Genomic DNA, 11,357 nt, shown 5'->3' on the forward strand with positions numbered 1-11,357 from the left:
TTTCGTAGCTACCTTCTGGTGGTGTGTGTTGAGTGACCTGATGTTGTTTTCTGAAGCATTCTGCTGTGCTTGAATGCAGGTACTTCCCTTTCTGAGTACAAAGGGAATGGATGCAGGGAGCTGTGATTCCTTTTCTGTTGAAAAGTATTTCCTTGGTGAAAGGGAAACAAGTGGACTTTGTACTGGAAACTAGATCATCAGTACTAGCTGTGCTCAGATGCTTTTTGCAGAGGGGAGCTTTTTAGATACAGATGTGCTGAATGCTGTTGCAAGGACGAACTTGTCTTCTAGAAAGCAGGTAAAACCCTGCTTCTCGTCTCCTCCCGCCGTGGTGCCGCTGACTGCCTACCTTCTAGGCTGTGATTGAAGCCATGCCCATTTTCAGAAGCAGCATGTTGAAGTTTTCTCCCCCAGGGGATTAAAAAAGAAGTCATTAAGACTTCAGCTGTCTACTTCTGCTCTGGAGCTGCGTCATATGCTAATGAACTTACCAGTCCTAGAATCTGACAGCAAGCGAGTGCTCTCACCTCAGGTATTTATCTGCTTCTTTGACCTAAGGATTGCAGCAAATGACTAGTTGATGGAAAAAAGCAGGCGTGGAAATGATAAACTTCTAGTGCTGACTGGCACCTTCTCATCAGAGGAAACTGTTCAACAAGCAGTACTGTGGCTCTTCCAGCCTGAGATCTGCTCTTAGTTCTGCTTCGTGTGCTATTGCAGTGGTGGCAAGTATTTCGTTACATCCGAGCCTGAGGTGGCTTAGGGTGGATGGAAGAAGGTTCCTCCAGAGGAGGTGGAAGTGATGGTCAAAGGGTGGAGACTGGCTCCCTGTCAAGTCTCCCCTCTATAAACCAGCAGACCTGGCTCGGAGCATCGCCCGCGTCTGGGTGAAAGAATTGTTGGTGTGCCTGACCCCGCTCCTGGATTTGATCCTTCTGAATCCTGCAGGACTAAAGGAGGCTTAATGGAAAGCTGCCATAAAACAGTCCTTTTCTGTGGCTGGAAATAATTAAGGCACGAGACAAAGTGACTTAAGATTTATTCCAACTGCAGTACAGTAGTATTACTTAGTGTTTTGAAACTGTACAAATAGTTGGCACTCGGAGTAACTGAAACTGGTGACATTTACACCTATGAATAAGTCAGTTAAGAGGCAAAACGCTCCTTAGGAAAAGCAACAGTCCAATGTCCCAAGGTTAACGGCTAGCTAGCAGTGGGCTCTGGAGATTGCATCAGTGTCAAAGAGTTTGCCAACGTTTGACAAACTCCACGTGGAGCTGTAAAAGGCAATTGACACTTTTAATTTAGAGCTTTACATAAACACTAAGTTCTCTGTTGTAACATCTCAACATTAGTATGTTAATTTGCCTACAAGTTTTGCATCACATTTGTAAGCTTAAGTACGGGTGAGGGATTAAAAGCTGCAGTTCAAAGAGCCCGCTTCCTTAAAACAGTTTAAAAACACTGCACTCAGACAGGTGATAGGTACTTCTGCCCTGCACGAGGGATGGATAGATGATGAAAGAATTGAAGCTGTAACAACGTCTAAACCCCAGCCTTACCACACACATGAAGGTTAAATCAATCTTTCCCAGCCTCCTAAACTGTCACTCGCCCTTCCACACAGACACCGCTTAGTATTAAAAGCTACTATAAAACATACTTCACTAGATAGGTATGGGGTTATCGGAGGCTGATCTCCTTCCCCATACTCCCGTCTCTGGTTCTCTAGCATTGCATTTTTGTTGCTTACACTTCAGTATAAAAATACACTATTAAAAAATAACTTCAGCCATGGAAGTGTCTTCCAAGCAGCGTGAGAGGAGGATTACCCACTCCAAGGCTCTTGGGTGCAGCTCGGGGGACTGATGAAGATCTTGAGGACTTCAGGCCCTGGAACACACGCCCAGAGTAACCTGACAAGCTGCAGCAGTCAAATCCTTGAGAGTTTTCCGCTTAAGAAGAGGATACCAGCCTAGTAGGTTGCAAATCAGACCCCTCTGCTAAGACAGATGCCCTGGAGTTACCATGTAAGTTCACTCAGTCCCCTCAGAAAAGTATTAAAAGAGAAAATATCACCATTTCTTTTTCCCCAAAGAAGTGGAGTGGCAAGTGATTACATTCATTCCCTTTCTCCCCCATTTAGTACCGGATCTTCTGAGCTCATCGTGACTTTTTGTATTACCATAGCAGGAGATGTGCTAGGATGTAACAGACAAACTGTAATCCTGCTGTTCTGTTCCTAAATAGCTGGATCTCATCAGTAGAAGCCACAACAGCATCAGACTGCTGTGAAGGACAGGGAGCCTCCCAACACTGCGCTTTCTTACTGTGACATGTTGAGGTGTGTACCCTTGCAGACGCTATCACAGGCAGGATCACACCATAAACTCCTCTAACTTGGCTAGCCCATGAACTAGAGCTTCTGTGTACATGGAAGGGAGTATAATTGTCTGCAAGAGTTCCTCAGTTTTGAATTGTTTTGTGGAAAGGCAAATCAGGGATTTAACAATCCCAGCAATTAATAAATCAGGAGAGGCTATATCCAGCGCTGTGTGTGCCATGCTCAGAAGTTTTCTATAGGTTAAAAAAGGGGGCAATATTTGGATATCAGGCAGTTTAGAGATGAACAGTGGGATTTTATGTTTAAAAAAAAAGTTTAAAAGGCCACACTGCTCTCTCCGGGATTTTCACCATATTCCCTGCAATAGTAAAAAAAAAAAAAAAAAAAAAGTGCAAATAGACAAGTTTCCAAAAGCTCTGGCAGTGCTTTGGAGAGGTGAAGGGTAATCAATCCTTGGCTTTCGTGTATTTCACTGCGATGTCTTCCTGAATATCCAGCTTGGCCTGTACAGTCTTGCAGCCCTTGTCAGAGTAGATTTTCGCTTCTTTTGGGAAGTACGTCATTTCATCAGCCACTGCCTCCACAACCTTCTCATCGACAGCATGGCCACGGGCTTTCATTTCAGCTCGGACGCACATCTTCACATGCTTGTGCTCCAGGGGCAGAAAGGGAACAAAGTAGTCGATGAGGTTCCTGTCGATGAGGCTGCTGTGCCACAGTCCACCTGCAGGAGAAGGGGGGAAGGAAAAGAAAATAGCTACCAAGGAAGGACTTTCTCTAAACTTGGGCCTGCGTAGGGCAGGAGCTGCAGACCAGGCTGAATTCACAAAGCAGTTTATCTCGACGGCTGCCCAGGGAGGCAATGTGTGCTGGTTAGCTGGATGGCTCAGAGGGACTGCACCTTGCATTGTCGCTGCTACTCTTCGGTGTCCCCACGTAGCACCTTCTGTGCTGAGAGCTTTCCCGTGGCGGGATGACATTGGAGTGAAGGGACAAAAGGGCAGGGAGCGGGGACACCACAGGAAGGTGCGTGGGGGTGTCACAGGAAGCAGGGCAGGGTCAAGGCAGGTGGGAACAGATTGCAGAAATAACCCTGTCTTATGAAGTAAGGCAATTTCCCATTTTCTGGGGAAAGTGACTTACTGTTCTTGTTATTGAAGACTCCTACAGATAGCACAGGCTCCAGGTCTTTCAGCTGTATCTCTTCCCTGCGCTTCCCACTTGTCCAGAAGTCAAGTGCTGCTTTATTAATTAAGTCACCACCAGCATTGCTGTTCATAAAAAAAAAAGTTTACAGCAGTGAGCTGAGACACAATTAGGCCAGAATTCCTTTTTAGCTGGTTACATGAATCGCTAGTCTTCTTGAAGTCAAACAAGTAACCAAAACAGAAACCTGTAAGCCAAAATGTACGGGAAAATCTCCACTTCTTATCAACTGCCATCAGTGTGGGGCAGGTTGACCCCAGCCAGCAGCCAAGCACCCACACAGCCACTTTCACTTCCCCCCACTGCCCCCAGCATGATGGGAGGAAAAAACAGGAAAAACAGAAGTGAGAAGACTTGGTGGTCAAAACAAAGACAGTTTAATAGATAAGGGAAAGAGAAAGGACAAAATAATAATTTTTAAAAAGCACACGGCTAAGGAAATCACTCACCATCCTCCCAGACAGACCAGTGCCCAGCCAGTCTCTCAACAACCGTGCTTCTGGAGGCTGACACCTCACACTGCCTTCTCTACCCCAATTTTTCTTGCTGAGCATGGCACTACCTGGTTCAGGTCAGCTCTCCTGATTGTGTCCCCTCCCAATGTCTTGCCCACCCCCAGCCTGCTCTCTGTGTGCGTGTGGGGGGGAAATCCTTGAAGCTGTGCAAACACTTCAGCAACAGCCAAACACCGGGGTGTTATCAGCACTGCTTTAGCCACAAATGCAAAACAGCACCAAACAGGCTGCAACGGAGGAAGTTAACTCCATCCCAGCCAGACCCAGTACACGGTGCACCCACCCCACAGAACTGTCCCAAAATCTGAGCTCTCAGCTTAACTGTGCCCTGGGCCAGTCTCCTGAGCTCAGCACACTGCAGTGACCTGCTGCGCCGTCAGACCTGCTCCACCATAGCCACGGGCCCTGCACTCACGAGCCCAGGGTTCTCCCTTCTGTCTTCGAGGGATGTTCTTCACCCCAGGGCAGCTCTTCCGCTGTACCTGAGCAAGGTCTCATGGGAACATCGTTAGCATCGTAAATACGGATTTATCTGGATATCTCCAACAACTGAAAAAAGTGTTACCGACCTGAGGAAGATGAAGATGGCTTTCCTGTACGACACCCCATCAACCTGCTCGTAATAGTCTAAGAACGGTTTGATGGCATCGATAAGGCCCTGGTGCATCTTGTCCATCTCATCAAAAATGAAGACAGAGTGAGGACAGGCACTAACATTGCCCCGAATCCAGCTCTGCAATTGCTCCTGGAACAAGAAGGTGAGAAACACTGAAAAGCCAGGGCTGCAGAAGGCGTACCGCAGGGTGGTTGCGCGTCACAGACTCCCAAAGGCACCCTTCCAACCGCCCAAATCCTGCGCTCACTGGTTGTATCCTTAACCCTAGAGAGGACCACAAACATGTTTGCGATTGAACCCTTTAATGTGACACTGAATTTAATTGTGAATTCTTTTCCTGCTCACAAATCAGAGACTTTCTTTTTCTTCCTGCTTAGCGTATGGATATGACACTACAGTCAGGCTAGGATGGGAAGTTTTGGAGAAACGAAAGTGTTTTCTGTTTGATTTAACAGCGTTTCCTCTTTCATACAGAAACCACACCTACCAGCACATCAGCTTGGGGCACCTTCAAACATTGAAACGTGAAGCTGCGAGGTCTCTTGTTTCAAGGAGTGAAGTCACCTGAAAGCTCTCACACAAGTTACAATTCCTCATGGCCCAGTGATGTGGTTTTTAGTGCTCTGCACGGCGCTACGTGGTGCAAAACACCCCTTGGTGACTCCAGGCCAGCTCTCCCAACCTGCGTCTCCCTCCCAGCCCACTATGGAAGAGGGGAGAAGCAAACAAGCCTCGAGGCTGCACAGGCGCCGCTGAGCGCCACCGGGCTGTGCCCAGCGCTGCTCCAGCCGCAGCCACAAAGCACAGCACCGTGGGGCCGCGGTGGTGAAGGGCTCCAGTTAACGGGAGGGCTTTTAACGGTGGGTTCCGCTCCCAAAAAGCCAGCAGCGGGTAGCACCGGCGGGCGGGCTGTCCCTCGCTGCTCTGGGGCGGCTGTCAGCCGCTCTCCCAACATTTCGTGCCCGTGCGGGATGCGCTCACCCGGTAGAGCTGCAGCTGCTGCGGGTGCGGGAAGTGCAGGGTGGCCAGGAAGAGGTGCACGAACTTGCTGCGCAGCCCGGCGGGGTGGACGTGCTGCGCCAGGAGCTGGCTGAGGAAATTCTTCCCGGTGCCGGCCCAACCGTGCAGCGACAGCGTCAGCGGCTTCTTGGGGCTGGGGTTGTGGCTGAAGCCCGTCACGGCCCGCAGCACCACCTCCTTGGCCAGGTGCTGCCCGAACAGCCGCCCGTCCAGCTGCTCCCGCAGCGCTGCGGGGAGAGCCGCCCTCAGAGCCCGGCTGTGGGGCAGGGGGTGCCCGGGGCTCCCCGCTGCCCCCCCCTCGGTCCCCCCCCCCCCCCCACCCCGTCCGCCCGGTACCGGTGGCGTTGAGGCGATGCCCGGCGCTGGGGCAGCACTCCACGTAGCTGCAGTAGAAGCTGGGGTGGGACAGGTACCCGGTGAGCGCCGAGGCGACGCCGATGGCCAGCCCCACGCTGAGCGGCTCCAGCGCCGCCAGCCCCGGCAGCAGCAGCAGCAGCGGCAGCAGCAGCCCCGCCGCCCCCGGCATGGCGGCTCCGCGGCCCCGCTTCCGTCCCGCCGACAGCGGGCGGGAGGACGAGGCCAGGCCGGCTCCGCCTGTAGCCGCTGCCGCCATCTTTGTTAAGGGCACTATGGGGGGGAGGGAAGGGGGGGGAGTGCCCTTTTGGTGATTCGGGTGGGTCGTGACGTAACGCTGGGGGTGACGTCACGGGTCGGAGTGACGGCATTAGGATCTGGTGACGTCATGGGGTGAGCTGGGACCAGGTCTCGGTGCCTCAGCTCCCCCCCGAGCCCCGCCGGGGTGGGCTGTGGGGGCACGGCCCCAAGCTGTACCTGAGGGGCACTGGGAATGAAACCCACGTTCACAGGGACATCAGGGTTGGAAAAGCCCTCCGAGATCACCGGCTCCAACCGTCCCCCTACCACCGATGTCACCGCTACACCCTGTCCTAAGCACCACATCCAGCCTTCTCCTTGAAGAAGCTTCCAGGGCGCAGTGTGGCTGCACCCCATGCAAGTTCCCTAGGCCCCCGACCTTAGATGTTGGCCACGCCGGGGGAGCTCGGTGTGCTGACTGGAAGAGCATAACTCATAACAGCTAATTGGGCATCACTCCCAAATACTTTAACACAACAGTGCCCCAGCCCCCAGCCTCCTCTCTCTCCTCCCTCACCACAGCCCAAGGGAACGGCATGGCAGCCTCAGGCACAGGGACGTGGCAGCAGGCAGTGATGGCGGCCTGCCGAACCGCTCCCCCAGCATGCTTCCAGCCCCCTCTGTGTGCGTGGCAGCAGGCGGCTCCCACAGACAGACACCTGGTGAGCCAGCACCGGTGCCTAGAGACCAAGGGAAACGGTATGGAGACACAAAAGGGTTTCTCCATGCCCTTATCTGGCACCGGTGCGCTGTGATCCCCAAGCAGACAGCTTGGCAGGGCGGGATGGCCACGTCAGCATGAGGCGGTGGTGCCATGCGGGTGGGCTGCTGAACTGGGACCGCTGCCTCTGGCCAGGCCGTCTGGGTTTGGACCACTCGGTCTCCTCCTTTGTGCTTTGGTTTCCACGTCTGTAAAGCAGGAGCTGTGGTGCTGATCTCCTGCGTGATTTCTGTGAAGAAGGTGGGTGACAGGCTGTATAAAGCAGGCTGATACTACTCCACATGATGGTTATTTATGAATAGATTTTATTAATTAGGGCAATGCTGGGTGCAAACAGTCCTGCCACAAAAGTGGGAGATTGTCCTCTTTAAAATACTTACATTTGGGAGTGATTGTGTGGCAAGGAGAGCAAGCCTCATCCTCCATGCATGTCCCTCTTCCGCTTACTCTGTGCTACGATTGTTGCATTGCCCTTTGTATTTATTTAAGGGCTCTTCTGAAGGTCCCTCTGCTATGGAAAAGCCCAAATCCCATCAAGGAAGAACGTGTAGCTTGATGGGGAAGGGAGTTACTGGTTCTTTCATCTGCTTTGGTCTTGCAGTAGGAACATAAGGCGTTTGGCCTCGTAATGTCTAGGTGCTCAGAGTCACTCTGGAGGCGACAGTCTTGCAGCCTTTGCTGGAGTAGAGTCTTTCTTCACTGGGGTAGTCGGTCATTGCCAAGGCAATCTCTGTGATGAGGTCCTCATCCTCAGGATGCCCTTGTGCACGCAGCTCCTCCCGGACACACTGTTTCACATGTTCATATTCAAGAGGAAGGAAAGGGATGAAATAGTCAATCAGGTTCTTCTGGATCAGTTGACTTTGAAAGAAACCACCTAGAAGAGAGAATGGGGAGCTTTCCCATCTGAGTGCTGCAGAGGCCAGCGCGTTGCTGCACGCTTCCCAGACCAGTCTGCAGAAGACACTGAACGTCAGCAGTCCTGGAACTGGGGCCCAGAGGTACTCACTGTTTGTGTTGCTGAAAATTTCCTTAGATAGCAGATGCTGGAGCTCCTTCACAGGGATGTCTTCTCTTCCCTTCAGACTTCTCCAGTAATCAAGAGCAATCTCTGTTATCTTATCTCCACCTGCATTGCTGTTAGGAAAGAGATTTGTGAGCTCATTAGAGCTGCATCTTTGCCATCTTTATTGCTCAGATCTTGGCAGTGGTTTAAGTTGCAGTCAGCCACAAACCTATTACTAACTGTTACTCCCTTTGTCCCTGCTGATTCTTTGGGACTGTAATTCTCTTTTTTAGCTTTCCTTACTTCAAGAAGATGAAGATTGCCTTGCCATAATAAACTCCATCCATCTCTTCATGGTAGCCAAGGAAAGGCGTAATCGAGTCTATCAGGCCATGTGGCATCTGATCCATTTCAGAGAAGATAAAAAGGGACCTTGGACAGGCACTGACATTGCCCCGAATCCAATCCTGCAGCTGTTCCTGTGAGAAGAGGCAATGTTATCTGGGGCTTGCACTCACAGTTGCAGACAAATTAGAGAAAATGAGGTGCATCTGGAAGTACCTTGTACAGATGGACATGTGAGGCGTGTGAGAAATGCAGTACCGTGTCAAAGTGGTGCACAAACCTCCTTCTTGATGTACTAGGCTGATAGAGGTTCTCTGCGATGATACTACTGACAAACGTTTTGCCTGTTCCAGTCCAGCCGTGGAAGGACATCACCAGGGGTTTCTTGGGCCGTTTGGAGTGAATATTTGTCCTCAGAGCTCTCAGAATTAATTGAACAGCAAGATGCTGGCCAAAGACTTTTCGCTCCAAATCTGTTTTCACAACTGGAAGAATGAGAGGGGAGACAGAAAATATCATTTATTCTTCCCTTTTTTTGGCTCTAGCTGAACGACCATCAGAAAGAACAATTATTCCCTGCCCTCAGCCCATGATGAGATGGGCAGGCATCCCAACAACATGGTAGCTACTGCCTCCTGTGAAGCCCTGGGATGGGTTCTAATTTACTTGAGGGACTTGTTCTCTACATGTGCTAAATTCTCCTTAACTGTTTTTGTGGCATCTAACGTACCTCATATTTATAGAAATAAGTCCTTCTGTTGCTGTATCATGTCCTCTTAAAAAAGAACCACGACTGTTTTTTTCAGTGGCTAAAGTGTTAAAAACCAGCCTGTTTGTAACCAGCCAAATCCATGGCCGGTATGAAGAGATGCATTGAAGTGCCTGGAGGCACACAGGTCTCAAGTGCTTGAGAATTTCCTTCAAAATCTGTGTCCCAGCCCTGAAATTAAACAATATTTGTAGTCCTATGACAAAGGGGTTGGGGATTTCCAGGTGGCAGGATCTGGAATTTATGGTTGAAAAGCTGTGTAAGCTTTTTTCAGACTCTGCACTGGTTCCCCACAGGCAGGGTGAGCCAGCTGCCCGTCTTCCCCTTTCTCAGGAGACTTCCAGCCTGCTTGGCTTGGGGAAATGAAACAGCAATGTTCTGACTCTTAGAGCTACCACTGATCGCTGCTCATTTGACATCGATTATAGGCCACTGCTGCCTGGGGTCTGGGATACCACCAGGGTGTCCATCTCACGATGTGGGGTCGTTAGCTGTTAGCCTTAAATTTACCTACAGAATTTTGCCTGCTTCTGCCAATGAAAACCAAGGCACGAGCAAGGAAAAGGCTCCAGTAATTGTATGGCAAGCAGGGAACGTGTCCTCATGCGGGATAAGCTAAATGAGAAGCTTTTGCCTTCTGGAGCTGCTGTGGGCTTTGACTCTCATCTTTCCACGCCCACCCCGGGGATGCTGGCGTTACGAGGGAAGCCCTCGCCCCCCTGGGACCGTCAGCAGGCCCCACTGGCAGCTGGCTCCCGATGCCCTTGCCACTGCCTTACCTGAGAAGTTCAGCGTGTCCTTCGCATTGCAGCACTCCAGGAGACGGCACTTGAGCCAGGAGTGAGAGGAGAAGAGCTGCCAGGTGATGGCGGCACCCCCCATGAAGAGCGAAGCGCTGAGCGGGTCCAAGGCTGGCAACAAGGCGGGCACGAGAACAAAGACTACACCAACGCTCAGAAGCTTCATGGTGGAAACTGGAAGCCAGCCTGGCTCAGGAGGGAAGGAAAGCGAAACAGAAACTGCAGAACAACTCCCTGCAGCGCGGTGCTTCAGGCTGCTGCAGCAAATGGGAGCCGAATTTCCCCGAAGCTGGATGTGTTGATGATTTCATGTCAAGGGCAAAGTCACCGCTCTGTGTGGTGAGAAGTGAAAGTGCCTGAGCAGGGCATCGCCCAGGAACGGGCGGTATCGCGTGAGGAGAGTGAGAATTTGATCAGAACAACCCCAGCCCTGAGTAGAGCAGGACTGGGACCTCATGGGCATCTGAGGTGCTAATTGATCCGGTGATTACAGGAACGTAGCGGTGCTTGTTCTGGGCTCAGCGCCGGGGGCTGCGCACAGCCCGGAGGTTTCTTTCTGTGCAGCTCAGAGGACTGGACACATGAGAAAGCTGCTTTTTGAAAGCAGGTTCTCAGAGCAGGTATTTTGTCCTGACAGCTTCGTGATCCCTGCCCTGCCAAAACGGCGTACTTGCAAAGGGGGGGGGCAGACAGCGAAACGTTTCTCATTTTCTCAGTAAACATTTTTTTAAATGATAAAACGTGAAAAGCACATGTAAGTAATCCCCGTTTTATTTTTAAAAGCCTCGCTGGAAAAACACCGAACAGCATTATTTAGTAGTCAGTGCACACGTTTAACGCTTGATGTCTCTCAAAACGAGGTTTGCCCTGTGCAGCTTATGGGGAAAGCCACGGCGTTGCGCATTTCGGGTCCTCTCTGTCCGCTGCCCTCGAGCCGGGCACAGCTCCTGCTCTTGGCTCCTTATTCCAAGGCACCTTGCCCAGGTGGCTCCCCTACGGGGGGTGTCCCCAAAGCCCCATGCCCTGGGCTGCCCAGGAGCTGAGGCACGCGGAGCTGGGCTCGCTGGGCTGTCAGGCTGCCGCCTCTCCTTCAGCTCCGCCGGAGCCTGCCTCGAGGAAGGGATCAGCACTGGAGGCGTCGTGCAGGTTTCCTTCTTGCCTGGACTCTCCCGAGGTCAGTTCAAAGGATATTTTTACAGAAGTGGCTTGACACAGCTGAAAAAATACTGGGAATTTTCCAGACAGCGCTGGTCCCTCGATGCACCGGTCCTCTGCATTTGGCTGGGCTGAACGCTAGATGGGGTGTCAGACAAAGGGTTTGGGCCAGAATTTATGGGGCTAGGACGACTGCAGAAACTGAA

General features: G+C 51.6%; 2 protein-coding genes across 3 annotated transcripts; both read right to left on the reverse strand.

The window, feature by feature from the left end:
• Window positions 1-1,022: 1,022 nt before the first annotated feature.
• TOR1B (torsin family 1 member B) lies at window positions 1,023-6,332 on the reverse strand. Its single transcript, XM_080562343.1, has 5 exons — window positions 6,038-6,332; window positions 5,663-5,928; window positions 4,635-4,810; window positions 3,488-3,615; window positions 1,023-3,068 (listed from the first exon to the last, which is right to left on the reverse strand). The coding sequence occupies exons 1-5, from the start codon at window positions 6,312-6,314 to the stop codon at window positions 2,791-2,793; spliced, it is 1,125 nt and encodes a 374-aa protein (XP_080418469.1). The 5' UTR covers window positions 6,315-6,332; the 3' UTR covers window positions 1,023-2,790.
• Window positions 6,333-7,364: 1,032 nt separating this feature from the next.
• Window positions 7,365-11,004, reverse strand: LOC308180502 (torsin-1A-like). Of its 2 annotated transcripts, XM_080562342.1 has the most exons (5): window positions 9,976-11,004; window positions 8,644-8,912; window positions 8,386-8,561; window positions 8,086-8,213; window positions 7,365-7,953 (listed from the first exon to the last, which is right to left on the reverse strand). In XM_080562342.1, exons 1-5 carry the CDS (start codon window positions 10,160-10,162, stop codon window positions 7,709-7,711), a joined length of 1,005 nt encoding a protein of 334 aa, XP_080418468.1. In that variant the 5' UTR covers window positions 10,163-11,004; the 3' UTR covers window positions 7,365-7,708. The 2 variants fall into 2 exon arrangements, with proteins under 2 accessions (XP_080418468.1, XP_080418467.1); XM_080562341.1 differs by having other exon boundaries at window positions 7,365-8,213.
• Window positions 11,005-11,357: the final 353 nt, after the last annotated feature.

The sequence above is a fragment of the Anser brachyrhynchus genome (assembly GCF_964034855.1).
Source record: "Anser brachyrhynchus genome assembly, chromosome: 19".
In the NCBI taxonomy this organism is placed as follows: Eukaryota; Metazoa; Chordata; class Aves; order Anseriformes; family Anatidae; genus Anser; species Anser brachyrhynchus.

Bases quoted from the DNA above. Each gene is read 5' to 3' on its own strand.
- TOR1B (XM_080562343.1), bottom strand. From the start codon at position 6,314: ATGGCGGCAGCGGCTACAGGCGGAGCCGGCCTGGCCTCGTCCTCCCGC. The intron at 5,929-6,037 runs GTACCGGGCGGA...CTCTCCCCGCAG, and splicing joins GCATCGCCTCAACGCCACCG to CGCTGCGGGAGCAGCTGGAC. The intron at 3,069-3,487 runs GTAAGTCACTTT...CTTCTCCTGCAG, and splicing joins AGTCTTCAATAACAAGAACA to GTGGACTGTGGCACAGCAGC.
- LOC308180502 (XM_080562341.1), bottom strand. From the start codon at position 10,162: ATGAAGCTTCTGAGCGTTGGTGTAGTCTTTGTTCTCGTGCCCGCCTTG. The intron at 8,913-9,975 runs GTAAGGCAGTGG...TCATTCTTCCAG, and splicing joins GGACACGCTGAACTTCTCAG to TTGTGAAAACAGATTTGGAG. The intron at 8,214-8,385 runs GTAAGGAAAGCT...CTTTCCTAACAG, and splicing joins GCAATCTTCATCTTCTTGAA to CAATGCAGGTGGAGATAAGA.